This window comes from Narcine bancroftii, chromosome 10 (assembly GCF_036971445.1).
Source record: "Narcine bancroftii isolate sNarBan1 chromosome 10, sNarBan1.hap1, whole genome shotgun sequence".
In the NCBI taxonomy this organism is placed as follows: domain Eukaryota; kingdom Metazoa; phylum Chordata; class Chondrichthyes; order Torpediniformes; family Narcinidae; genus Narcine; species Narcine bancroftii.
Genome location: NC_091478.1, coordinates 36,101,369 through 36,129,211, shown reverse-complemented (window position 1 = coordinate 36,129,211; position 27,843 = coordinate 36,101,369). Strand labels below are relative to the sequence as shown.

The window sequence follows — 27,843 nt, the reverse complement described above, 5'->3', positions numbered from 1 at the left end:
AATCATTGTATCTAATAAAAGGATTCCAAAGATCAATTTCATTTTGCAATGATACTCTAACATTTGCCATGCAACAAATACAGGAGTGAAAACTGTCCATTGGTTTATAGAATGTGGAACAGAACAGCCCACATGTCTGCACTGAACATGATGCACTATTTAAACTAAAGCTTTGCTGCTTGCACATGGTTCGGACCCCTTTATTCCATGCACATTCATGGGTCTATCTCAAAGACTCTTAAATGCTATTATTGTGTCTGCTTCTACCAGCCCGTTCCAGGCACCTACCACACTCCGTGTAAAAACATGACTTGCATGTCTCCTTTCAAACTACTGCCCCCCCCACTTCGCCCCCCCCCCCCACACCTCCCCTTACCTTAAAACCATGTCCTCTCATATGTGACATCTTTACCCTGGGAGAGGGATTCAGATTGTCTATCTTCACATATTTCAAATGTAAACCTGCTGGTTTAACATTGGTAAGTGATTATTAGATCAAGAATAATTAGTATATAGGATTTGAAACTGCAATGTGCCAAGCCCTAAGACAGTCCATTTTGAAGTTTTTAAGGAATTTTCCTTAGTGGTTCAGCCATTTGCAATAATGTGGGTGGCTGTCATACCAGTCAGTGGAATAGGATTAGTAAAATTGAATCAGACAGGGATCCAGTCAAGCATTTTGAGTTCCTCCTCAATTGCACAATTGCTTGGCTTGGCCACAACATCTTTTAAGGCAAGAAATCAGAAGCCAATCTCTGTCTTCAAGGTATTCAGCAGATGAAGGGGTCACTGAGGTCAGTCTCATTTTCAAAGAAAGGTAGGTTTCCAGGCTTTAGACAAATTCTAGAAGCTGCAGCTGTGGCCAGAGTGGGGGTGGCAGGTGTTTGCAGGTGGAATTCCTATTCCTGTCAGTGTACCATCCAGAAGATTAAAGTTTAGAGTTGGCGGTAGATTCCCAGTCATTCCGTTCTACAGGTAGAATTGTAGTGGTAAAATTATAGGACTGACAGCTTGATGACTGGACTATTGATCAGGCACAATACTGCATGGTAACAGGCCCTTCTGGGCCATGAGCCTAATCCTAATCCTAACTTAGAATGCCCACATATTTTTGAAGGGTGGGAGGAAACCCAGCAAACATGAGGAGAAAGTACAAACTCCTTATGGACAGTGCCACATTCTAACCAATGTCGCTGGCGCTGTAACAGCATTGCATTAACCATGTTGACCGTTCCTAAGGGAACAAAGGGAATTTACATTCAAGCCATTCAATAATCCTACAGTAAGCAACTGCCATCAGTACCATTGGACATGAAACAAATAGACAGTTGTTTTATTCCTTCTGCTTCACTAACATCCATCAGCAAAGTACCTTTCAGTGACTTGCCTATGTGACCCCTGACCTACCAATATGCTTCACTGTGAAATTGCCCAGCAAGTCTTTGTTCAGTTGGGTTTTGTGAGAAATGAACAAGTCCCAGCCTTTCTCATTATATCCATACCAGACAAATATATAAATAATACTCCCTAGTGCTGACAAGGCTGGGTTGACCTTCACAGATGCAGGCATGTGGCCAGCCCCTCCCACCCCATAGTCCCTCACTGTCCTGGATATCTATGTCCGGTTTTATTTTTCAAACTAAGCCTATTCTTCCAGTGCTACGAAATCCAGAAAGTACTATGCAGCTGGATCTAAAGGTTGTCATGGCCGAAGAGTGGTTGTGGGGACGAGCTCCCACTGCTGCACAAATGCTCTTCATGGCGTGTGACTCAAACAACCTCTGACAACCAACTCCTGGCCTTCACGTGCACCGTAGTTCCTTCGGCCAGCAGAGCGGTTCTCACGGACAGAAGAAGGGGCAAAGGCAAGCCTTGAAACCAGTTGCTCCAGACAGATGGGGCTTGTTAACCGCAGATGGTAACTCATCTACGAGAGAGAAATCTCCGATTTCAAACCTCCACTGACTTGTGGCTTTACCTGCTCAGGAGAAAAAGGTTTTAGGAGTAAACCCCAAGGAAATATCACCGAGTCAGAGTCCCAAAGGCGACTGACTGCTGCACCCAGCACCGGCACGGCAACTCCCGACTTGCACCCTGGAGAGGCCACTCCACAGTAGAACCCATCATCGACCATGACCGACCAAGGCCACACATTTTGATACGTGATAGTGTCCTTCACACTAGTGAAAACAAGTTACTGTTGTATGGCAATTCTGGAGGAAGCTAGAGGCAGAGACAGATCCACACCAGCTATGGCAGGGTGTGCAGGCATTACAGCCTATAAAACAAAGTGAACACTATAGATGGCTGCAATGTTTCATTACCCAATGAGCTGAACACCTATGCTGCTTTGAGAAGAACCAAACAATGCATACTAGAATCCCTGAAAAGGCTGAGAACCCTGTAAAATGTCTCTGAGGGCAACATCAGAACATCATTCAAGAGGGTGAACCCTTACAAGGTGTCAGGCCCTAATCGTGTACCTGGCAGGGTACTGAAAATCTGAACCAACTAACTAGCCAGAGTGTTTACATTTTCAACCTCTCATTACCACAGTCAGAGGTTCCCATCAGCTTCAAAAGGGCATCAATCATCCCAGTACCCAAGTGTGAGCTACCTCAATGACTACCATCCAGTAGCACTAACTTCTACTGTGATAAAATGCTTCAAGAGGCAGGTCATGGCCAGAATTAACAAAGATCTGTGCCCGCAGTGATTGTGCCTTATTGTCACAGTCGCTCCACACCACATGCAATATCGTTGGCTCCCCACTCATCACCTTGAAAACAGCAATTCACATATATGGCTGCTCTTCATAGACTATAACACAGCCTTCAACACCATTATTCCCTCAGTGCTGGTCAAGAAGCTACAAACTCTAGGCCTCTGTACTCATCTCTGCAACTAGATCCTTGACTTTCTCATTGGAAGACCATAGTCAGTACGAATTGGAAACAACATCTCCTCCTCACTGATTCTCAACACAGGCACACCCCAAGGATGCGTGCTTAGCCCACTGCTCAATTCATTATACACCCAGGATTGTGTGGTCAGGCACAACTCCAATCTTATCTACAAGTCTGCCGATGACAACACAGTTGTCGGCAGAATCACAAACGGCAATGAGGAAGTGTACAGGAGGGAGATAGATCAGCTCCTTGAATGGTGTAATGACAAAAACGTTGTGCTCAACATCAGCAAAACCAAGGAGATTGTTGTGAACTTCAGGAGGAAGTCAGGGGAACATGACCCAGTCCTAACCGAGGGCTCAGTAGTGGAGAGGGTCAAGCACTTCAAATTCCTGGATGTCAACATCTCAGAGGAACTGTCCTGGAGCCTCCCCATTGATGCAATCTCAAAGGAGGCTGGCTAGTGGCTGTACTTTGTGAGGTGTCTGAGGCGGTTTGGTATGGCACTGAAGACTCGCGTAAACTTCTACAGGTGTACCGTGGAGAGTATTCTGGCTGGTCGCATCACTGCCTGGTATGGAGGTGCCAAACTCTCAGGACAAGAATAAACTCCAGAGGGTTGTTAACTCAGCCTGCAACATCACAGGCACCAGACTTCACTCCATCGAGGACATCTACATGAGGTGGTGTCTTAAAAAAATGCAACCTCTATCCTCAAAGATCCCCACCGCCCAGTCTATGTCCTCTTCACTCTGCTACCATTGGGGAAAAAGGTACAGGAACCTAATGACGAGCACTCAGCGGCACAAGGACAGCTTCTTCCCTGCTGCCATCAGATTCCTGAATAATCAATGAACCCAAGAAACTGCTTTATTTTTAATGCACTATTATTCTTATTATTATTTTATTTTTTATAGTAATGTCGTAAGATGGTTATAATCTATGTTTGCACTGTGACGCTGCCACAAACCACCAAATTTCATGGCTTGTTCTTGACAATAAATCCAGATTCTAATTCTGGAATGAGAATAGAATGCTGGAAGAACTCTCAGATCAGGCAGCCTCTGAAGAAGCAAGATGTGCAAGCTGATGTTTCAGGTCGAGACTCTGCATCAGGACTCAGAGGAATGAGGCTAGATTGCTGGTGTATAGCAGTATGAAGAAATGGTGATATCAAGGCTGAAAAGTGATAAGTGAAACCAGACAAAGAGGAGATGTTGGGAAGATGGGACCAGGAGCAATGTTAAAGGGACATTTTGACAGATTATGGATAGGAAGGTCTCAGAAGGATATTGTTTAAATGGGATTAGCCTAGAATGCCAGTTTGATCTGCTTGGATGAATTGGGCCCAAGGGCCTGTTCTATGGTAATTGACTCTAATGGGGATGGAAGAGCTGAACAAAGAGAGAAGAAAACTAGGTGAACAGGTGTGTGCTGAAGGTGACCTGAAACTGGCAAATGCAGATACAAGAAGAGCAGGGTGAGCTACCTCAATGACTAAAGATCACATCTACAGTAATGAAATGCTTTGGGAGGTTGATCATGGCCAGAATTAGCTCATACCTAAGGCCTGCAATTTGCCTGTCACCCAATTGTTCCACAGTAAATGCAATCTCACTAGCTCTCTACTCAGCCCTAGATCACCAGCAATACTGCCATCTGACTGCTTTTCATTGATTATAGCTCAGCCTTCAACAGGACTGGCCAGCAAGCTTCAAAACCTGGACCTCTGCATCTCCCTCTGCAACCGGATCCTTGACTTCCTCATCAGAACACTCCAGTCAGTGCAGATTGGTCACATCTCCTCCTCACTAACAATCAACATGGGATGCATGCTTAACCCACTGTTCTACAGTCTCTACACACATGACTGTGTGGCCAGGCACAATTCAAATGACATCTATAAATTGGCCCATGACACCACCGTTGTTGACAGAATCACAGACAGCAACAAGAAAGCATACAGGAGTGAGTGACACAGATCAGCTAGTTGAGTGGTGTCACAACAACCACCTTGCATTCACTGGAGTAAATCTAAGGAATTCATTGTGGACTTCAGGAAGAGGAAGCCAGGAGAACACAAACCAATCCTCATTGAGGGGTCAGCAGTGGAAAGGGCAAGAAATTTCAATTTCTTTAGTGTCAACTTATTTGAATACATATACTGGGGCCATCATATCAATACAATCATGAAAAAGGCACGCCAGTGGCTATATTTTGTCAGGAGTTTGAGGAGATTTGGTACATCACCAAACAGTCTTGAAAGTTTCTACAGGTGGACCGTGAAGAGCATTCTGACCAATTGCATCACTGTCTGGTATGGTGTCAATGCACAACACAGGAACAAGCTACATAGGGTTCCATAATCAGCCAGTGCCATCATGGGCATTAGTCTTCATTACCCATTAAGGACATCTTCAAGAGGTGGTGCCTCAAGAAAGCAGCTTCTATCATCAAGGATCTTCACCACGCAGGCCATACCCATTCCTCAATGCTATCATCAGGAAGGAGGTACAGGAGCCTGAAAACACACACTGAACATGACCAAAAATAAATCTTCCTTTCTGTCATCAGATTTCTGAATGGACAATGAATCTGTGGGCATTACCTCATTTTTTTTCTATTTTTTTTCCACTAGACTTTTTTTTTAATCTTCCATTTACTGAATTTTAATTTATATTAATTTTGCACCTTGTTCTGCACAATATTGCTGCCATAAAGCAACAAATTTTGTGACGCACTTTCAAGACAATAAACCTGTTTTGATTCAATGTTATTACCATTGGTCTGTAAGCTACTGAAGTAGATGCTATTCTACCAATTTCCTTTTGGCTTATCCATAGCAAAGGAGAAGGCAGAAAGAATGACATGCAAGGAAGGAGATTTAAAATGACATGCAAATAAATCTGAAGATGGTCATTGCAGATAGAGTCCAGGTTCTCCACAAAATGGTCAACATAAATTGCTGGAGATCACATGGTGAGCACTGAGTGCAGTGGAGCAGCTTAGAAGAGGTGTAGGTGAACATCTATACAACTTGAAATTGCAGCGCTTGGATGGAGGTGAGGGTGGAGGTGAAGGGCAACTCTCACAGTTGTGTTGGGGAAAGTGCTAAGATGGGAAGGTGTGAGGAGGGACTGAGCAGGGCAGGAAGCTGTGAATATAGTAATACCTGCAAAAAAAATGGGTGGTAGGATCGCATTGTTACAGTGGCAGGATAGGTGATTAAAAACCGGTGCATCTCCCTAGAACACTACAGCACAGAAAACAGGCCTTCAACTCCATGCAGAATTATTATTCCACTGGTCCCATTGACCTGCACCCAGTCCGTAACCCTCCAGACCTCTCCCATCCATGTATCTATCCAATTCATTCTTAAAACTTAAGAGTGAGCCCACATTGACCACGTCAGAGCTCATTCCACACTCCCACCACTCTCTGAGTGAAGAAGTTCCCCCAAATATTTCCCTTAAACCTTTCCCCTTTCACCCTAAAGCCACTTCCTCTGACATTTATCTCTCCTAATCCAAGTGGAAAGTGTATATTCTCAGTTCAACACAGGCAGTGGCCTATGAGAATAAGAAAGTTGGGAAATACAAGTTAACATATTTACAATTGACATACATTCAATGATGCATAATGTTGGGCAAATGTATCCAGGGATATTGCAAAATAATGACATTTGACAGCTACTTATGGCCCAAGGGTCTTGACCCATTAAACTGTCAGTACAATAACCAACCTCAACCGGACCACACATCCCACGTCCTAACATTAACAAGTGCAATACACGCAGAAGAACAAAACGGGAAAGAGGTCCTTCCTTATCGCCATGGGTTCCAGATGTCCTCTCCAGCCCCATGGAAAGTATCGTCAGAGAAGAATATTACTCTGTCATGTACCACACTGAATAAGAATCAGAAGATCCCCCTTAAAACCACGCCACATTGGTTTTAAAAAGGACTTCAGGACGCCGGCATTGTGCAAAATGCGGCTCGCTCAGAGGGCAACACTGGTTCTAGCCTGTACAATAACCTAGCAGTTGCTAACCGAATGGAGCAAAGGGCTGCTGCGTGGGGAGATAGGGCGAGTTAAAGTTTAACCTGGTTAAACAGTAGCTCAGCTGAACCTTTGGATTTGCGATAATCACCAAATAATACGGGTGACACGTCGCAAACTCACCATAATCAAGGAGGACTTTTCTGGGCGCTGATCTCTGAAATTGCTCAGGTAAAACACATTCCTACTTCTCGATAATTCGGTGGGGCTGAGAGTTGTTACAAATACGGTGAATTGTTGAGAGGGAGGACTCTTTGTTTGGTGCAGTGAACAGAAGGGAGGCAGGTAGAAGAAGTTAGAAGACTGAAGAAGTTTTATTTGGTTCTTCTTTGGAAAGTTTAGGCAAACTGGGAATGACCAAAAAGAAAAGATATTCTGATCTGGGCTGAGACAACGAATAAGCATTAATTCGTTTGGAAGTGCCGGCAACCAGATTATTTAACACACCGAGGGTCCGCATGGATAGACTCCAACTCAGCCCTCAACACTTAGTTAAACCAACGCCTTCTTAAGAGTTCAACTTGGCTTTTAAAAAAATTGCACATCAGCTGCAGGGGCGATTGTGAAATTTCTTCGCAGGCTACCTTTAAATCTGCTGCACAATGGTCACTGCCACCATATGTTTTCTTAAGATAGAGTGAAAAGATGTCTGAAACCAGCAACAACACAACCAGACCCGAGTTGTCTGGTTCGTTCGGGCAGTGACCGCTTGTCTAGCGAGAGCCCCCTCTCAAGGCTCCTCCGGCTGCTCGCTGACGATCTCCACTTCCCCCCAAGCCGCCCACAACAACCAGTTCACGGCTGTCTGTCATCACGTTTCATCGGGAGGTCGGAGAGAAGCTATTCAATCTGGGCAGATAAGTCAAGGTCCAGAGTACGATGCACGGCCAGTCAGAATCGCTCGCTCTTGTGAGCTGAGGTCTGTTGCATTCCATCTTCCCCCCACCGGCAAGTGCCACCTTTGAGAGGAGTACATGGACAAAAGGCGGGTTGCTCCATCTCTCTTGAACTTGGGTCCAACTTGACTCATGGCCGCAATCAAAAATAAATGTTCCAATACTGATGCACAGAGGACCTTAGGGTATGAAAGAAGACCATTTCACCCAGAACAGTCATAACTGAGATATTTATCCTGGTTAGTGATAGAATATTCTCTAATAAAGCAACCAGCAGCAGGATTAATAACCGCACTCCTCCAGCAACTCTCTTGGCCCTTTCCCACTCATCCTTACCCTCATCACCATATTCACGGCCCTTAACTGTCCTTTCAAGTGAGGAAATGTTTCACTTGCAAATCATGAGGGGTCATTTACTGCATGCAATCCTGCCTCCTCAATATTGGATGGACTGAACACAGATTGGGGGGGGGGGGGGGTGGGGTGGGAAGCTTTGTGTGAATGCCAATGTGGCACAGATCTTTAATTCCTCTTCCTATTCTCATACCGACATGCCTCCAAGGCCACACAGTTAGTGCAATGAGTTTACAGCACCCGCGATTGGGACCGGGGTTCAAATCCCATGCAGTCTGCAAAGACTTTCTACATTCTCCTTGTGTCTGTGTGGGTTTCCCGGTTCTGGTTTCCTCCCACCATTCAAAACATACCGAGGATGTAGGTTAATTGGGTGGCACAGACTCTTGGGCCAAAATGACATGTTACCGTGCTGTATGTTCACATTTTAATTTAACATTTTATGTTCCATCTTGGCAATCTACAACCAGATGGCATCAGTATCAACTTCCCCCCTTTTTTCTCATCTAAATTCCTCTTCCACCACCATTTGCTCTTTGGCCTCATTACTCCTGCTTTCCTTCTTCTTGCTCTCCCCCTGCCCTTTCATCCTGGCCACCACCCACACCTTCCTTCCTCTACCTCACCACCCCCTTCACTTTCTTCCCCCAATCATGAACATCTTCCTCAGCCATTTTCCTCCTCTCTATTCTTCCCCCACTCACCAGCATTCTACCAACCTTGGGCTCCCCTCCCTTCCAACACCACTACACAAACTTTTATTCAAGAATCTACCTACTTCTTGCCATTCCTTATGAAGGGTTTTGGCCTGAAACATTGCCTGTCTAGTCCAGAGGTTCTCAACATTTTTCTTTCCACTGACATACCACTTTAAGTATTCCCTATGCTATCAGTTCTCTGTGATTAGTAAGGGATTGTTTAAGGTGGTATGTGATTGGGAAGGGAAGGTTCAGAATCACTGCTCTAGTCCCAATTGTTACTGAAATATTTTGCTTGAGAAAAATTGTCATTGGCCCATTTCATTTGGAGTTATGAAACCGTGCACATAACGAGTTTTCAAACTTTTTCTTTCCATTCACATACCACCTTAAGCAATCCCTTACTAATCACAGAGCACCTATGGCATAAGGAATACTTAAAGTGGTAGGAGAGTGGGGAAAAAAGGTTGAGAACCACTGGTCTAGTCCCTTCTATGATCCACTCCTTGATCCATTGCGTCCTCCGGCATCTACAGTCTCTTTCGTTTACCTCCCCCTTTGCTCTTTTGTTGATTATTTTATATTAATTGGACATAAATAACACATGGAGACACAATTCACAATTCCCTTACACATGATGTTTCCAGTCTGGGCAGCATTAACTGTGGTACAACTTGCTTGACATGCCACCCTGAGGTGGACATCGTGAAGTGTGAACTCTGGTCAAAGGGACAACTCAAAGATAGTCTGCATTATTTCAAGAGTAGGCGCCTTGGGTTGGACCAGGTGTCATGTATCTGATGTGGGGTAAATATTGAATGAGGAGGGGACATTAAGTTGAGGTCTTGCCCTGGATCTGCAGAAGACCATGTACATCAGTGGTTTTCAAACTTTTTCTTTCCACTCACATACATCCTTAAGTATTCCCTATGCCATGGATGCCCTGTGATTAGTAAGGGATTACTTAAGGTGGTATGTGAGTGGAAAGAAAAAGTTTGAAAACTACCAATGTAGATCAAACACTCAAAAGAAAGGGGAGCCATTCTTTACAGTCTTATGTCACTGGACAACATAAATGAACCCATTCAACCCTTCGAGCCTGTGCCATCTCATAGAAACCCTGCCAATTCTCCCTGCAACACCTCAGCTCCCAGATTCTCCCATTTACTTACAATGTAAGGGCACTTTATGGTGGCCATTTAACCAACCAACCTAATGAGGAAGGACGCTGGAGCACCCAGAGGGATCCCCTGTGGTCACAGAGAGAACGTACAAACTCCAGACAAACTGTACTGGGGGGGAGGAGGGGGGTCAAGATTAAATCAATATTATTGGATTCAATGCTTTTGAAGCCTTGATGAATGTCAGAAATGAAACCAAAAGAACATGTCAGAACCTTATCAATGACCTCACAATGGTCAAGGCCAGTGAGTGCAACTCAAAATACCATGTCCCATCTGCAATCACGCATGATGATGCAGACACTTACCACAGTCCTGATCTCGCTGCTGGATCCCATTGGCTCATCTTCCTTCCCATCCCCCTACACCTCTCCCTCAATTCAGAAATCAAAGTATTGAGTATAGGAGTTGGGATGTTATGGTAAAGTTGTATAAGACATTGGTGAGGCCATATCTGGAGTACAGTTTTGTTACCTAACTACAGGAAAGATTTCAATAAGATAGAAGTGTGCAGAGAAGATTTACTAGGATGTTCACAAGATAGCCCATTGAGTCTGTTCTGCAACTCCACCCTGAGCTAAACCATTCTCACATTTATTTCCAAATTCCAGCCTTTTCCTTATATCCCCTTGATACCCTGACTAATTAGATACCTAACAATCTCCTCCTCAAACTCCCCCAATAATCAGGCTTCCACAGCTGGACATGGCAGCGAATTCCACAAATCTACGAACCTCTGGCTAAAGAAATTTCTCCTCATCTCTATTTTAAATGGGTACCTTCTAATTCTAAGACTGAGCCCTCTCGTCCTGAATTCACCCACCAAGGGAAACATCTTATTCACATCTATTCTATCCAATCCTTTCAGCAATCAAAATGTTTCTATGAGATCCCCTCTCATTCTTCTATACTCCAATGAATACAGTCTAAGAGCCGAAAAACATTCCTCATACATTATCCCATGCATTTCAGGAAATATCCTGGTAAATATTCTCTGTACTCTCTCCAAAATCATTACATCCTCTCTAATAGGCCCAAATGAGGTCTCACCAGTGCCCCATAAAGCCTCATCAACACCTCTTTACTTTTATACACTATTCCTCTTGAAATGAATGGCAACATAGCATTTGCTTTCTTTACTGCAGATCCAACCTAATGGTTAACCTTTAGGTTATCCTGCAAGAGGGCCCCAAAGTCCCTTTGCACTTGTAAATTTTGAATTTTCTCCCCATCCAAATAATAATCTGCCTGCTTATTTCCTCTTCCAAAATGTACAGCCATACATTTCACAACATTGTATCTCATCTACCTTTTCTTTGCCCACTTTCTTAAGCTGTCCAAGTCTCTCTGTAACCTTGTGGTTTCTTCAACACTACTCACCCCTCAACCTATCTTGATGTCATCTGCAAACATATTCACAAAATCATTCAATCCATAATCTAAATTATTAATACACATTGTAAGAAGAACCCATATATTTTTGCGGAGGAGCTAGTGGAGTTGTTCAAGTGAACCGGTACGGACTTGAATGGCCGACATGGCCTGTTTCCGTGCTGTAAACGGTTATATGGTTAAGTGGCTTCAACACTGACCCCTGAGGACCATTAGTAACCAGCAACAAACCAGAACAGGATCCTTTATTCCCATCCTTTGCTTCCTGCCTATCAGCCAATGCTTCACCCAATCTAATATCTTTCCTGTAATTCAATGGGCTCTCATCTTATTAAGCAGCCTCTTGTGTGGCACCTTATTGAAGGTCTTTTGAAAATCCAAATACACAACATCCACAGCCTCTCCCTCTCCCTTTTACCATAAAAAAAAGTTCCAATAGGTTGGTTAGGGAGGATCTTCTCTTCATGAACCCATGCTGACTTGGCCTATCATGTCATGCACCTCAAGTATTTCATAACTTCGTCCTTGAGGATCGAATCCAATAACTTTCCAACTACTGATGTCAGACCAATAAGCCTATAATTTTGTTTTCTCTGCCTCCTTCCTTTCTTACACAGCAGAACCTCATTTGTGACCTTCCAGTCCTCTGGAACCATGCCAGGGTCTATTGATTTCTGGAAAATCAATTCCAATACCCAACATTCCTCAAAACCACCTCCTTCAGAACCCATGAGTGCACCTCATCTGGTCCGGGAGACTCATCCATCTTTAATCCATTTATTTTAAGAAGCACCATCTCTCTAGTAATCTTGTCTGTACTTAATTCTATTCCCCGAGATCTCTGATCATCAGGTATATTTGCTATCATCGTCGTCAGTGAAGTTCCACTGCCATCTCTTTGTTACCCATTATAATTCCTCCGGTATCATTTTCAATCAGTCCTCTATCTACCAGTGTCACTCTTTTACTCTTTAAATTTAAATACTTTTAGTATCCTTTTGTGTGTTATTTGCCAACTTCCTTTCATAATTCATCTTCTCTTTCCTAATGACTTTCTTTGTCTCTTTCTGTAAGTTTTTAAAAGTTTCCCACTCTTCTGTTTTACCACTATTTTTTGCTTCCTTGTGTACCTTCCCTTTTGCTTTTATTTTAGCCTTAACCTCTCTCGATAGCCACATTTGTTCCATTTTTCCATTCACATTTTTCTTGGAATATATCTATCCGGCACTTTCTTTATTTCTTGTAGAGTTATCATTCAATTCCACTCTGCCGTCCCTCCATCTAGCTTACTTTTCCTGTCAACTTGGGACAGTTCCTCTCTCATACCATTGTAATTTCCTTCATTCCACTGAAATATTGACACACCTGATATCAGCTTTTCCTTTTCAAATTTGAAACTGAACTCAATCATTTTATGATCACTACTTCCTAGGGTTCAATTACCTTTAATTCCCTAATCACCTCAGGTTCATTACACATCACCCAATCCAAAACCGCTGATCTCTTGGTGGGTTTATCACAAGCTGTTCCAAAAAGCCATCCCATAGGCATTCCACAAACTCTCTCTCCTGAGATGCAGTATCTTCCTGACTTTCCCAATCCACTTTCATGTTAAAAATCCCCCATAAATATGTTGCCTGGACTTCAGGAACTGTGTTATAGAGAAAAGTTAAACAGGTTAGGACTTTATTCCCTGGAATGCAGAAGAATGAGAGGAGATTTGATAGTGGTATTTAAAATTATGACGGTGATAGACAGGATAAGTGTAAATAGGCTTTTTCCACTGAGGGGAAGTGAGAAACAAACTAGAGGATATGGGTTAAGAGTGAACGGGGAAAAGTTTAGAGGGAACATGTAGCGAGAGATGGGAATGTAGAATGAGCTTTCAGTTGAAGTGGTGAATGCTAGCTCAATTTTAATACTTAAGAAGAATTTGGACAGGTACATGGATGGAAGAGGTATGGAGGGCTAATGGAATGGGTGCAGGTCAGTGGGTCTAGGGCAAAAAAAAAGATTTAGTACAGTCTAGAAGGGCCAAAGGGCCTAACCCTAAGACCCTCTCATCTTCCTGCCCTCTTTCCAGTGCGCTCCCCATCCTTCCTTTCCCCTATGACAACCCCTACCCTCCCCTCCTGACCTCCCTTACCCCCACTTCCCTCCAACTTCCCCTACCCTCCACTCACCTCGTCAGACCTCCCCAACCCTCCACCTGACCCCCTACCTTCCATTTTCACACTATGACCTCACTAACCCTACACCTCCCCCAATACCCTCCACCATACTAATTCCCACTCTTACCCCTGCTTGGTCTTTACCATCACCTCTTAACCTTCCCCTCCCTGAACCCCTTAGTCTTCCATAGAGACCTCACCTTTGTCCTCTATGATGGCAAACTCTTCTTCCATCATCTCCATGCCGACCCAAGACATTAACTCTCCACCCTTAAGCCAAGATCCCTTCTCCCACTTTAAGCCTCTTCCTCCACTTGGACACCTGGTTTTGGCCAAGTGCGCACTCTGGATCTTTTTATTTCCAATTGCCACTGAGACATCAGCCATCTCAACTTCTCCATTCCCCTCTCTTATTTTAATCTCACCTTCTCCCAATGCTCTGCCCTGTGCAACAATGCTCAACACTCTCTCAGCAACCTCACTATCAAATCCGTAGAGAAGGGTGGTGCTGTTGTGGTCTGGGACACTGACCTCTACCTTGCTGAGGCCAGACAACAACTCTCAGACACCTCCTACTTATCCCTTCCACAGGACCCCACCACTGCACATCAAGCCTTTGTCTCCAACACTGTCTCCAACATCCCCTCTGGTCACCTCCCTCTCATGGCCTCCAATTTCATTGTTTCCCATCCAGCACTGTCCAGTTCTATGTTTTGCCCAGGATACATAAACCCAATCATTCAGGCACCCCCATTATTTCTGCTTGCTCTTGCCCTACCAAATTTCTTTTTGGCCCTTGTCCAGTTCCTCCCCAACTACATTCATGATACCTCCCATGCCCTTAATCTCTTCAATGACTTCAGATTCCCTGAAATGGAACCACTTCATTTTTACTATGAATGTCCATTTCCTTTACATCTCCATCCCCCATACAAAAGGTCTCAAAGCACTTTGTTTCTTCTTTGACAAGCAACCCAATCAGTCCCCCTCCACCACCACCCTTCTCCACCTGGCAGAACTTGTTCTAACTCTTAGTAACTTCACTTTTGACTTATCTCACTGCCTTCAAATCAAAGGAGTAGCCATGGGTACCTTCATGTGTCCCCCAGCTATGCCTGCCTGTTTGTGGGCTTTGTGGAGCAATCCATGCTGCAAGCTGACACAATCAAGACCCCTCAACTCTTCCTCTGCTATATTGACGACTACATCAGGGCTGCCTCAGGCACCCATGATGAGCTCATCAATTAATTCACTGCCAACTTCCACCCTGATCTCAAATTCACCTGGTCCATCTTCAATATCATTTTCACTTCTCTTGATCTTTCTGTTCCATTTTGGGGACAAGCTTTCCATGGACATATTTTACAAACCCACAAACTCCACAATTGCCTCTATTACACTACCTCACACCCAGTCCCCTTCAAGGATTCTATTCCCTTCTTAATTTCGCTGTCTTCACCGCATCTGTTCCCAAGATAAGGTTTTCTAGTCCTTTTGAAATGTCCACCTTCCTCCACAAGGGTGGCTTCCCCTCCACCACCATTAACTCAGCACTTACCCATATCTCCTCCATTTCAGACTCATCTGCCCTTGCCCCCTCTTCCCCAGAATTAAACAAATGCAAGATGCCCCTTGTCCTTACCTACCATCCACCAGCCTCCGCATCCAACACATTATCCTTTGTAATTTCCACCATCCTCAACATGATCCCACTGTACTCCATTCTGTAATTATTATATGGTTATATGGTTATACTCCCCTCTCCTCCTCTCTTTGCCTTCTGTAGGGACCGCTCTTTCAGTGACTCCCTCATCCACTCATCCTTCCCCACCACGTCCCCCAGCAGCTTCCCCTGTGGCCGCAGAAAGTGCCACATTACCCTACACCTCTTCCCTCGCCAAAATTTGGGCGCCTAATCAGACCTTTCAAGTGAAGCAACACTTAATTTGTGGATGCGCGGGAGTGATCTTCTGCATCTGGTGTTCCCTTTATGGGCTTCTCTACATTGGAGAGACTGGATGAAGACTGGGAGATCGCTTCACTCAGCACATTCACTCGGTTCGCACCAGTGACAGGGATCTCTTAGTGGCCAACCATTTTAATACTCACATGGGCATTCTCCAGTCAGATGGCATTAACATCGACTTCCCTGGTCTCTGCTAACCTACTCTCCATTCTCTCTTCCTTCCCTTATTCCTTTGTCTACTTTTCCTTAGTTCTCCACCCCCTTCCCTTTCTATTCCCAGAGCCATCCCTTCTCCCCTTGCTTGCTGCTATCCCTCCTTCATTCTTCTATTACCTCCTGCCTTTGGGTCCATGCTCCTCCCCCACAATCATCTTTTTGGATACCTGCCAACATTTTCCCATTCCTTGATGAAGGGCTCAAGCCCAAATCATTGGGTGTGCTACTTTATCTTTGCTATATAAAGTACACCATTTGACTTGCTGAGTTTCTCCAGCATTCTGTTTTTACCTCACTCAATCTTCATGAGTCATTCACTACCAACTCCCATAAAATCAAGACATGCCCATATTTGATTTGCTCCACAATACCCTCACTCTATCTTTGCTGCAAGCCTATCAGGCTTGTATCAAGGGTTGGAGAGCAAGAGTAGTGTACATGACAGCTTGCCATGGGACAATGAAACTCTTAACAAAGAAGAAACACTGGAAGGTTTAGTAGCTTGATGTGAAACACCAAAGACGATGAAGGGTTATAACCCAAAATATCACCAATCTATTTACTCCCATAAATGCTGCTTGATCTGTTGACTTTCCAGCGAATTGCACTTAAAAAAAAAATACCATAAGCACCTAATCTGCCAACTAGCACACAAGAGGTCCAAATTACCAACAATGTTAATAGCCATCAAGATGACATTAAGGGCCTTTCCCTGTTCACAGATTGTGCTTCTAGCTCACACGTGATTAGCCTAACACTATTACAGCGCCAGCGATCGGGACTGGGGTGCAAATCCCACACTGTAAGGAGTTTGTACGTTTTCCCTGTGTCTGCGTGGGCTTCCTCCAGGGGCTCCAGTTTCCTCCCACCAATCGAAACATACCAGCGGTTGTAGGTCATTTGGGTGTAATTGGGAGGCATGGGCTCATGGGCCAAAACAGCCTGTTACCATGCTCATCTCGAAATTTAAATTTAAAACGTGACAGATTTTACCGTCAACATCTTGTTGAAGTGTCAATGTCTCAATTACTCAAATATTTTGGCAGGAAAATTATTTCCTGGGTGGCTGTGGCCCCTCTCAAGAGGTCTCCTACCACTAGTCGTCTTACATTTCTCAGCAGCCTGAATGCTGCCCGCCCAGGCAGGTGTCTACAGATGCACATCTGAGAACAACTGATTTGTTTAGTTTTGATGATAGGGAAAAAAAATCTTTTGTACCTCAATTTTAATTTTGAAATCTTAAATGATTCAGAGATAGCAAACAATTGTAGAGTCATTCCAACCACATAGAAAGCAAACCACCTACTAAACTTGAAATAATATTGACGGAGATATCAGGTAGCCCAGAAAGCTTCAAAGCAGCAATGCAATGATCAGTAGCACATGCTGATCGATTGGCTAAATGCCAAGCATTTTCTCGGCTCAGTTGCCATCATCAATACACCATCTAGTGCAATTTGCCTCTCAAGTTTGTACCTGTGCGGTTTGCTACTCTGGAGTTCCAAAGCATGTGTAATCAGGCCCTCACAACTCCATTTCCTAACAATGTTCTCTAATTATCAATGCAATGACCAATAGAAATAGTTTTCTTGATTTACTTCAAATTGCAGTCATTTTGAACACATTGTTTAAATCCCCCAATACTCTTGGATTCAGTGAAATGAATTTGTTTCACGAGCTTCTTCTCTCTACCCATCCATATTTTAGTAAATCTGTTCTATCTTTATAGACTTAATATTATCACTAAGTACTTAAATTTTTTTAAAATGTAGACATACAGCATGGTATCAGGCCATTTTGCCCCTCGAGTCCATGCTGCCCAATTTACACCTAATTAACCTCCACCCTTTTTGAACACTAGAGGTAACCGGAGCCCTCGGGGAAAACTCACACAGACATGGGGAGAATGTACAGTCAGTGAGTGGAGGATTCAAACCCTGGTCTCGATCGCTAGCGCTGTAAAGGAGTTGTACTCCCACTATATCCACCATGCTGCCCCCCCCCCAAAAAAGGCACCAAAACTTAACCCAATAATGTAATGACAATGTCCCACAGGATCTATATGAGTTAATTGAAATAATGATAATGACAGCCAATATTCATTTTTTGTTTATCGGATTAAGTTAGATGAGAAAAACAAATGTCACCTTGTGCAGATACGGTCATAATCAAAACGTGGCAATAACTTAAATTGCTGATACTAGTCCAAATATATATACTGTGATGGGCATCAGTGAGATCGATCAAAATTCTGGCCAGCAATTTTACTTACTCACCCCCAGCTCATTAAAGCAGGCAAGATCAGTGCAAGCGAAGTGAACAATCAACTCTTCGTAGACCTCTTTTAGTTGTGTTGTAATATGAAAGTTATGTACTCAAGGAGCTCTGAGAAGAGTGTACATGAGTGTAAGGACTGTATGTTACAAACAGTGACATTTAAGCTCTTTACTTAGGGAAATTTTCAATGCAATAATGTAAAGATTTCTGGCCATCTGATGATTTTGACTTAATTTGTGTCATGCAAAAGTGATGCAAAGCAAAGGTCAAATGTAATCGATTAACACAAACTTATGTAAAATTAGTGCTTTCAGGCACATTGCTTGGTGCAAGGCTCCATGACAGATGGCTAAAAGCAGCCATTTCCTAATCTGATCAGCATCTTGTTTAAAGTGAACAAGAGGGCAACATCCAAAATGTTACCTTTTATTAATCTATGCTGTGCTTTCGAAGCTGTTTTGGGCATTGTCTGTTACTTACAGGTACAGTTTATCACCAATAATTGCAGCAATTTCTTGGAAGTTTAACAAAAATCACCACATTTTTATGTAATTTGATTAAATATGTGTTGAATTTGGATTTGATTTCAGTGAGCACCTGTAATTATCCTGATTTATTTTGCTGATAATCAAACACAATGGAATCAAATCAAAAAAACGGGGATGGATTAACCGGAACTCTAAAAGAAGAAAGTTTACGTACATTGATTCAGCGAACAGGATATAGCTTGGTACAGGTAGGAGATTATGGGAATTATTTATTGCAATTAACTTTTTGAAAGAATGCTTTAAAAATTAAGCTTTAAGCTTTAATAGAAGTTTGTAAGTAATTATCAATATGCGAGTCAGTGATATTTTTGACAGCCACTTTGTAATTTCTCAAAAAGTTTTTGTCAGATTACTGCATAAATTATAAATAAAACAATAATCAACAACTGATGGTTTTTTTTGGTGGCTAAATAATTGGGATTTTTACATTGCTTTTAACATTAGTTCATACAAATGTGACTATTAATGTTGAGATTAATTATGTGTCTACCCGAAACAAAATAGATTTGTACATATCTACCTAAAATTATATATTAATGACAGCTGCTGATGTACTTGTTCATATTTTCAAAGTGAGTTCTCCAGCTAAATAAAACACAAGGTTCTTAACTTGGAGATGCCAAACCAATATTTCAATGTATTAGTTATATCAAAGAGTGAGAAACTGTCAATTTTCAAGTTTATTATCATCTCCGGACCACAGTGCACACACACACACACACACACCAAACATATATTCCGTATATTTTGGAATGCAAGTTGACCTTCAGATGTCAGGCACCCATTTTCATGGTCTTATCATATGTCAGGCAGACAAGTCGACCCCTGATTTTTGAGTGCTTTTTGAGGGTTTCAAGACTCAACTTGTATGCCAAAATATTTGATATATAGTGTCTACATACAAATGAAATATTGTTCCTTACATTAAACTGCAACTAGTCTGAAACTCGTGTCTACCTGCTAAAAGATGCAGCCAAGAGATTTTTGTTGTACTGAGCACTGACCAAGATCTAGTAACAATCCACTTCAGAGTCAAAAGTTTTACAGCAAAGAAACAAGCTCTCTGGCCCTGCTTCTCCATGTCAACCATGTTGTCTACCCAAGCGATTCCCATTTGTTTGCATTTTGCCCAAATTCCTCCAAGCCTTTCTTACCTATGTACCTGTCTAAATGTCTTTCAAATGTTACAATTGTCCACATTTCTACCATTTCCTCTGGAAGCTTGTTCCATGTACCCATCACCATGTATGTGAAAAAAGACCCCCTTAGGTCCATTTTAAACCATTACCCTCTCATTTTAAATCTTTTCCCTCTAGTTTTAGATTCCCCTTTGCTGGGGGAAACATTTTCCTTGTTTATGCTCCTCATATTTTATAGATCTTTATCAAGGTTCCCCCCCCCCCTCAGCTTCTTTCCTCCGGGGAAGAAAGGCTCATATTTGTTGCGAGAAAGATTCATGTATTCAAGAAATATGGGCTGTGGGACCTTAAAAAAAAAAGATCTAACAGTAGCCACATTCACATGGGCACTTTATTCCAGTAATTAACTGCCAATTTATTGGTTAATGTGCCAGTGTGAACGCTCGCAAATCGGCATCCAGGTGTTAGATCATGCTGGGGATGGATTGCCTAGGGAGGGTGTTTCATCTGACACCTACATGCCGGTTAGTCCAGTGTGAAAAGGAACTTGGGGTATACTTGGATAAATTAGTGAGGCATTGAGGACATCACCAGTGGAGGATAGACACCCCTCTCCCCTGGGATGCCTGGTGGTGAGTGTGAAAGGATACAGAGAACCGCTAACTCACCCAATGTGAGTGGTAAAAATGGCTTCTTGGACTGGTTCATTGAAGAGCCAATTTACTGGTTAGCTAATGTGAAAAGGGTTAGTGATGGAAACATAAAAGCCATTTGTCCTTCTAACAGTGCAGGTTCTAACTATATATAACTGGTATATGCATCAAATCATGACCCTGTGAGAATTTTCCAAATTTTATTTTGACTTTTTTGTTAATTGCTGAGATCAATTCATCTACAAGGCACCTTACCACTTTTCTGGTGTGCATTCTCTATGTGCTTTGGACAGGAATAAATAATTCAATCCTAGAATCTGTTCCATCACACAGAGAGCTCATGGGTGATCTGGATCTCACTGAAAATCACCCGAGTTGGCTTTGAATCATTTGATGTTCCCACATAACAAAAAATCAGTTATCTGTGTATGAGACTTCAGTGGTCCTCAGGGAAAGCGGTTTCCCACAACACAGAATTCAACACAGTGAGACGTTTCTCAGATTCAATCCTGAGCGATCTAATTCAAAGAGCATGCACACTAGTGTTAGTATAAACACACCCTTGTATGTAAATTATTTTACAGAAATATGCTGACAGAGAGGAAATTTGCATTGTGATCAGGATGTGAATGAAATCAGCTTGGTTGCGTACACATTGGCTGCATGGGTTTCTGAATTCTAATATGCAATTTTACTAGTCCATATTAACAACCGCTAGGTTGAGGTATAAATCAGATTTCCCCTCAATATATCCATGCAGTAATGCAATGTTTTACTGCTATAAGGACAGAACAAAGTGGAAAATTGTTGCAAATTCATTCATTCAATTAAGACCTATTTCTGATTTTCGTTTGCATTAATTTTTGCACTGGCAAATCCCAGCAAAAATATTCTCATCAAAACATTTTTTTTGTTATTCTTTCATGAATGCATGAAATGTGGAAAATTCTATTATAGATTTCTCAGACTATCTTCAGGAAGACTGCTTTAAAGCTCTTGCAAGAGTCATCCAATGAAATTTGCTAGGCACACATTTAATAGATAAGACTTAACTTTTAAGAATTCAAACATGTTTCAAAATGGAATCAAGTTTTATCTTTAAAATTTACATTTAAGGCTAAATTGCCTTGACACATCTGCCTACCAATGGGAACCCAATTTGGAGGCTTGATTATGGTCTTCTTTAGTTAATTTACATTTAGTTATGCAAAAATTGAAATAGTCCGGTCTCACGAATGGTGCATCCCCTCACCCCTGTTCAGAGACCTGTGTGAGGTACTGGGCAGAAGGTCTGCTCTCAACTATTTCCAAAGACCATTGGGAATTGCACTACTCTGTTTTGCCTCAAGGAGCAGATCTGGGTGACAAAATTCAACTCCACGGGTTTATTGAGCACCATGGTGATCAGTCAGTTCCAAACCTTAATCAACATGCCAACATGTTTCTGCTGCAGATCACACCAAATGGTGAGGGCAATACACGCAGCTAAAGTTCATCAGAAGGACATGGAGGAGGGGACTGTGGTGCCAAACAAGTGTAATTCTAGTGGGACTCCAGCTCTCCCACTTTGGAGATCACTGTCCAGCCTGCACCCCTAACTAACGTTGCATAATTTCTAGAGAGGCTTTTAAAGTTGAAAGTCTCGTGATATTGTAAAACTGGAAGTGGAAAAAATGTTGTCCTAACCGCAAGGCATGTTGTAGAGCTCAGGTACACCTAGAAACACTGAACCTGCATGGAGCTGGTTTATGAAACGTCTTGAAGGGTCATTGGACAGGTTATTGGGTTGTAACAGAAGACACATTCACCTGTCGGCTTTCTGTCCATGAGTGGCAAGGGTTATGTGTTAGATGTCATGTGCAATCACTCATGCCCTCAATATTTATATGAAGGGTTTCCAGAGTTGGAGGTATTTGGAATATTCAGCTTCAACTTCCTGCCCACTTCTATAACCAGGATTTGCCAACCCCCACTACAGACTCCTTCTCCCGCTTTAAACCTTCTTCCTCACCCTGGACACTTCATTCTGGCCTGCTCTGGACCTTTATATTTCAAACTGCCACCAAGGTATCAACCATCTCAACTTTACAACTCCCCTCACTTATTCCATTCTCACTCCCTTGGAAAACCTGGCCCTCCACTCTCTTCGTACTAATCCCAACCTCAAACCCACAGAAAAGGGTGGCACTATTGTGGTCTAGTGCACTGACCTCTATCTGGCCGAAGCCAGATGACAATTCTCAGAGACTTCCTCTTACTCCTTCAAGAGGGCCCCAGCAAGACTCATCAAAATACCGCCTCGTGCATTATCTCTGTACACATCATTTCCAGTCATCTCCCTTCCACGACCTCCAACCTCTGTTTCCAAAACCCCCACTGCCTAATTTCACCTCCTACCAAAGATCCACAAACACAATTGCCACAGTAGACCCATTGTTTCCATGTGCTCCTCCCCCACTGAACTAGTATCTACTTACTTCGACTCTGTTTTGTCTCCCCGGTCCACATCCAGAAAGGCGGCTTCCCCTCTACCTCAATCAATTCGGCCCTCACTTGCATATCCTACATTACCCGCACATATGTGATACTTCACATGCTTTCCATCACTTCAACAATTTCCAGTTTCTTGAACAACCACCTCATGTTCACCACGGACATCCAATCCCTATGCACCTCCATCGCCCATACCGAAGGCCTCAAAGCCCTTCATCTCCTCTGGCTGGTGGAACTTATCCTCACCCGCAATCACTTCTCCTTTGACTCCTCCCACTTTCTTCAGCTCAAAGGGGTAACCCTAGATACCAGCATGGGCCCTAGCTACGCCTGCCTTTTTTATGGCTATGCAGAGCAATCCATTCTACAAGCCGACACAGGCAAGGCCCCACAACTCTTCCTCCCCAATATAGATGACTATTTTAGTGCTGTCTTATGCATCCATGGTGAGCTCGTCAACTTTATCCACGTTGCTGCCAACTTCCACCCTGACTTCAAATTCACTTGGTCCATCTCTAGCGATACTCTCCCCTTTCTTGATCTGTCTCCACCTCAGGAGAGGAACTCCCACCAGACATCTTCGACTATATCTCTTCACACCCTATCCCCAGTAAGGATTCTATTTCTTTCTCTCAATTCCTCTATCTCTGTCGCATATGCTCCCAGGACAAAGTCTACCATGCCAGATAATCAGAGATGTCCTGCTTTTTCCAGAAGGCGGCTTCCCCTCTACCTCAATCAATTCGGCCCCCACTTGCATATCCTACATTACCCGCACATCTGCCCTGCTCCTTATCCTCATCTACTACCCTACCAGCCTCTGTATCCAACACATCATCCTCCACCATTTCCACCACCAAACACATCTTCCCTTCCTCTCCCCTCTCCACAGAGACCACCATCCTCTGTGACTCCTTCGTCAACTCCCCATTTCCCCACTTGACATCTTATCCCTGTGATTGCAGGAGGTGCTGAACACGTGCTTACACCTTTTCCCTCCCCACCATTCAGGGTCCCCAATAGTCCATCCTGCGTGTGGCAGCACTTCACTTGTGAATCTGCAGACACCATCTGCTTCTCCCGTTGTGGTCTCCACTGCATCGGAGAGGTGGGACGCAGACTGGAAGATTGCTTGGTTGAGCCCCTCAGCTTGTCCACCACAACACTGGGAATATCCCAGTGGCAACTTATTTCAGTTCCCCTCCCCATTACCCTTTGCCGATATGTCTGTTCATGGACTTGTGCTCCTTCAGATTGAGACCACCTGCAAATCGGAGGAGCACCACCTCACATCCTCCAAACGGATGGCATTAACCACAACTTCTCCAGTGCCCTTTAGCCACCACTCCCCCACCCCAATCTAATCCCATGTCTCCGTTCCTCTGGCTATATCTATCTTGCTTCCCTTTTCCCTCTGTCTCCTTTCCCACAGCTCTGCATTAACAGAGCCACCCTGTTCCCTCTATCAATTCTCACCTTTCCTCGCTCCCGTCTGCCTATCCATATCTAATTAACACATTTAGTCTGTTGATCTGTACTCCCCCCCACACCCCCCGCATACATTCTTCCCTTCTCTCCAGCCTTTTAACTCAGTCGCGTGCCTGCCTGATTTTTACTTGTAAATTGAAGAAGGGCTCAGGCCCAAAATGACAGTAATATGTTTTTAGCACCTATGAGCACTGTTCGACCTGCTGAGATCCCCCAGCATTTCCACAGTTTTAACTATAATCACAGCATCTGCGGACGTGTGTTTTGGAACATCACTCTGGAGGGCGGAGAGAGGGAGGGTCCTCCAGTCAAAGCAAATTTGGATCATTTTATTTTCTTCATGCTAATAGCATGAGGAATTAGAGCAGATTTCAGGGAGGCGCCACTGGTTAATGCCGAGCAGCAATGGCTCACCTCGGTCAATGGTCCAGATGCCTTCATATTTTTCACTCTGCCGCAGTCTGCTGCTTAGTTGAGCCACCACAACAAATTGAGTGTTATTATGTGAGCAGAGCTTTCTATGTCAAATGACTCATTCCGTACCCACAGGGGTGGCATTTTTTAACTGAGGGACATGGTGCCACATTCATTGATATATTGAAATCAAGCCTCTGCTGTCTGCAGTGCATGTTAGCAGTGGCTGGTTGAGTATGCTGTACCACCTCAACATCAAGAGAGGGCAGCCTTTAACCACAGACTAAAGAACCAGAAGCTAACAAAAAAGATGGGAATTAGAGAAAAATCGGTCACAGAGGCCACCAGCGAGTTGGAGGTACAACATCTTGTGTTAATTCTCGACCCTCTCCAACCAGACACCATCAATTTTGACTTTAATTTCTGTTAACGTCCTTCTCCAGTCCCTCTCTTTCCTTCTGTCTCCTTTTCTCCAGCTCCCCATCTCCGATCAGAGAGCTACCATTCTTAGCCACTGCCTTCTCTCCTCCATCACTTTTCAACTTCTTTCTCTTGAACCCTCCCACCAGTATCCACCTGTTAGCCTTTGCCACACCCCTTCCCCCTCTCCATTCTTTCTTCTCCCTCCTTTTTTTAAATTCAGATGTCTACCTGGTTTTCCAGATTCCAGATGAAGGGCCGAGGCCCAAAACTGGATTGCCTTTTAATTCGTAAACAGAGGCAACTCGTGAGGATCCGCAGAAGCACTAACCCACACAAAGCTCATAACTCGCACAACGGCTGTGTGCAGGTGTCCAAGGACCCTTCCACACATGGCAAACTTTAAATTGGTGTAAGTCCCCTTGAAGGCAAAGGATTAGTTCTGTTAGGTCTGCTTTGTTCATGAATGAGTGAGACAAACACCAGGCTGAGTCGAAATCAGGGTTCTTTGTTCTTTATTACCGGATTGTAACACTTGCGACTAACAAAGTTAGTCGGAGAATGCATTCTGCCGTTATCAGCAAAATGGTGATTTTTTATACCCTTGGATACATGCTTAGAACATCATCATATCATTACTTGTCCAATGACTAAAACTGTTGCTATCCTTTCCCTGCTAGCTTCCTGCCTCTCAATCCATCAATGTCTCTCTTAAACTGTTGCTATCCTTTCCCTGCTAGCTTCCTGCCTCTCAATCCATCAATGTCTCTCTTATCTTGTAAGTACAAGGATGCATTCTGTTACTCCTTAGTACTGGGTGACTCCTTCTCCGGTCCCATCTCATGATGTTTTACCTAACAGGAGTACAAGGACACCTCCCCTTCTTGTTACTGCCCTGTACAGGGTAACTCCCTACACATTCCCATCTCATGATGTTTTACCTTACAATTCCTGGACAAGATCAAGGGAACTGGGGGAGTGAGGGGGACATGAAGTCATTTTGAGAAGAAACTAAGTGATGCCAGCCACCCATATTTTGGTTAATCTCTGAGGTATACAGCTACTCAACAGCTCCGCTTGAATCATGGTTGACAGCAAGAAGTTGGAAGCACGGGTTAAGCCCCAGAATATAATCCCCATACCTACATTCAGAGAGCGATCAAACATTCCCTTAATTTCGATCAGGAGCTTATCTTGAGACATGGGATCTTAATAAGATGAGGAAGTTATCATAGGAAACCAGGTATTATTTGCCTCTTCTAACCTCATCCCAAAACACTGTTAATCCACACACCCATGCATCTTTGCACCAGAATCTCCTAATGAGACTCAGTCTTGTGTTGTATTTGATAACATTCCTGTAAGGTTCTTGGGATAAGTTTCTATTTTATGGGAACTCCATGAATGAGAGTTCCAGCTTTTGTAGCAGTTACTATTAAATATACAGTAGCTTCTGGCTAAACCAATCACTTAGAACCAAGCTTTCATACTCTGACAGCTTACAGAGAAAAAAAAATGGTCTCCCGTACACTCTTTATGACAGTTTTAAATATAGGCTCCCCACACTGCAGTCTCCCCGCTCACCCTCTTCAATGAATAATCTCTCTATAAACTATCAAAAGTATTCAAAGTAAAAAAAATATTGGTGAACCTTCCTGTTGCTCCAAATCATGCCTTCTACATTTATAAATTGGGGGACTTTTGTGATAGCATTGAGTCAAATCATGCTTGGGTGTAGTCCACTGCATCTGGATTGGGGTGGAGTGAGATGAAATATGAAAGTCTGCAGATGCAGTGATTATAGTAAAAAATACACAGAAATGCTGGTCAGATCTCAGCCTGTTTTGCAGTGCCCATAGGAGGTAAAGATATATTACTGACGCTCTTTCAAGGTACAAACCAAAAACTGGAAGGCATCTGAATAAAGACTGAAGAATGGCAGGGGGATGGAGTCCAGCAGAGAGAGAGAGAGAGAGAGAGAGAGAGAGAGAGAGAGAGAGAGATTGTTTTGAGGGATGGAGACAGAGAGACTGAGAAAAGGGAGAGTGTAACTAGAGATGGACCAATTGAATTTGAGGTGGTCTGCACTCCACCCTCCTGCTATTCTTCAGCCTTTATTCTGACTCCTTACTGTTTTGCTTATACCATGAAGACAGGCTCAGGCCCGAAAAGTCAATAATATATCTTTCCCTCCAATGGGCACTGCAAGACCACTGAGTTCATTCAGCATTTTTGTGTGTGTTTTATGGTCCACTGCCTTGCCTACCAGCAACAATCTCTTCTGTACATTAAATGCTGGGGCAGGTGATCTTCCCTCATAGAGGAGCATCCTCTATGCTGTCATTGGGAGTCTTTAAGTATACAAGATAGAAACATTTAAAAGCAATTCAAATAGATCAAAATAATTTTTAAAATTGCTTAAGAAATTTTACAAAAATTGAAAAGCTAACAAATAATTACTTACTCACTCACCTAAAGTTTAGAACACAAAAAAGTTTAATTCAATCCGGTGGGATACTAATTATAAAAGTAATTGATGAAATAGTCTTTTCATCCTTCAGTCTTGTCC

General features: G+C 43.2%; 1 protein-coding gene across 5 annotated transcripts in view; it reads left to right on the top strand.

Moving 5' to 3' along the window:
* The first annotated feature begins 7,054 nt into the window (after nucleotides 1–7,054).
* Nucleotides 7,055–27,843, top strand: part of a1cf (apobec1 complementation factor) — a 49,473-nt gene continuing 28,684 nt past the window's right edge. For all 5 annotated transcript variants that reach the window (XM_069900677.1, XM_069900675.1, XM_069900676.1 and 2 more), the window contains exons 1-2: nucleotides 7,055–7,139; nucleotides 18,710–18,855. In XM_069900677.1, coding sequence (XP_069756778.1) covers nucleotides 18,757–18,855 — 99 coding nt within the window. In that variant the 5' untranslated portion in view covers nucleotides 7,055–7,139; nucleotides 18,710–18,756. The remainder of the gene's footprint in view (nucleotides 7,140–18,709; nucleotides 18,856–27,843) is intronic.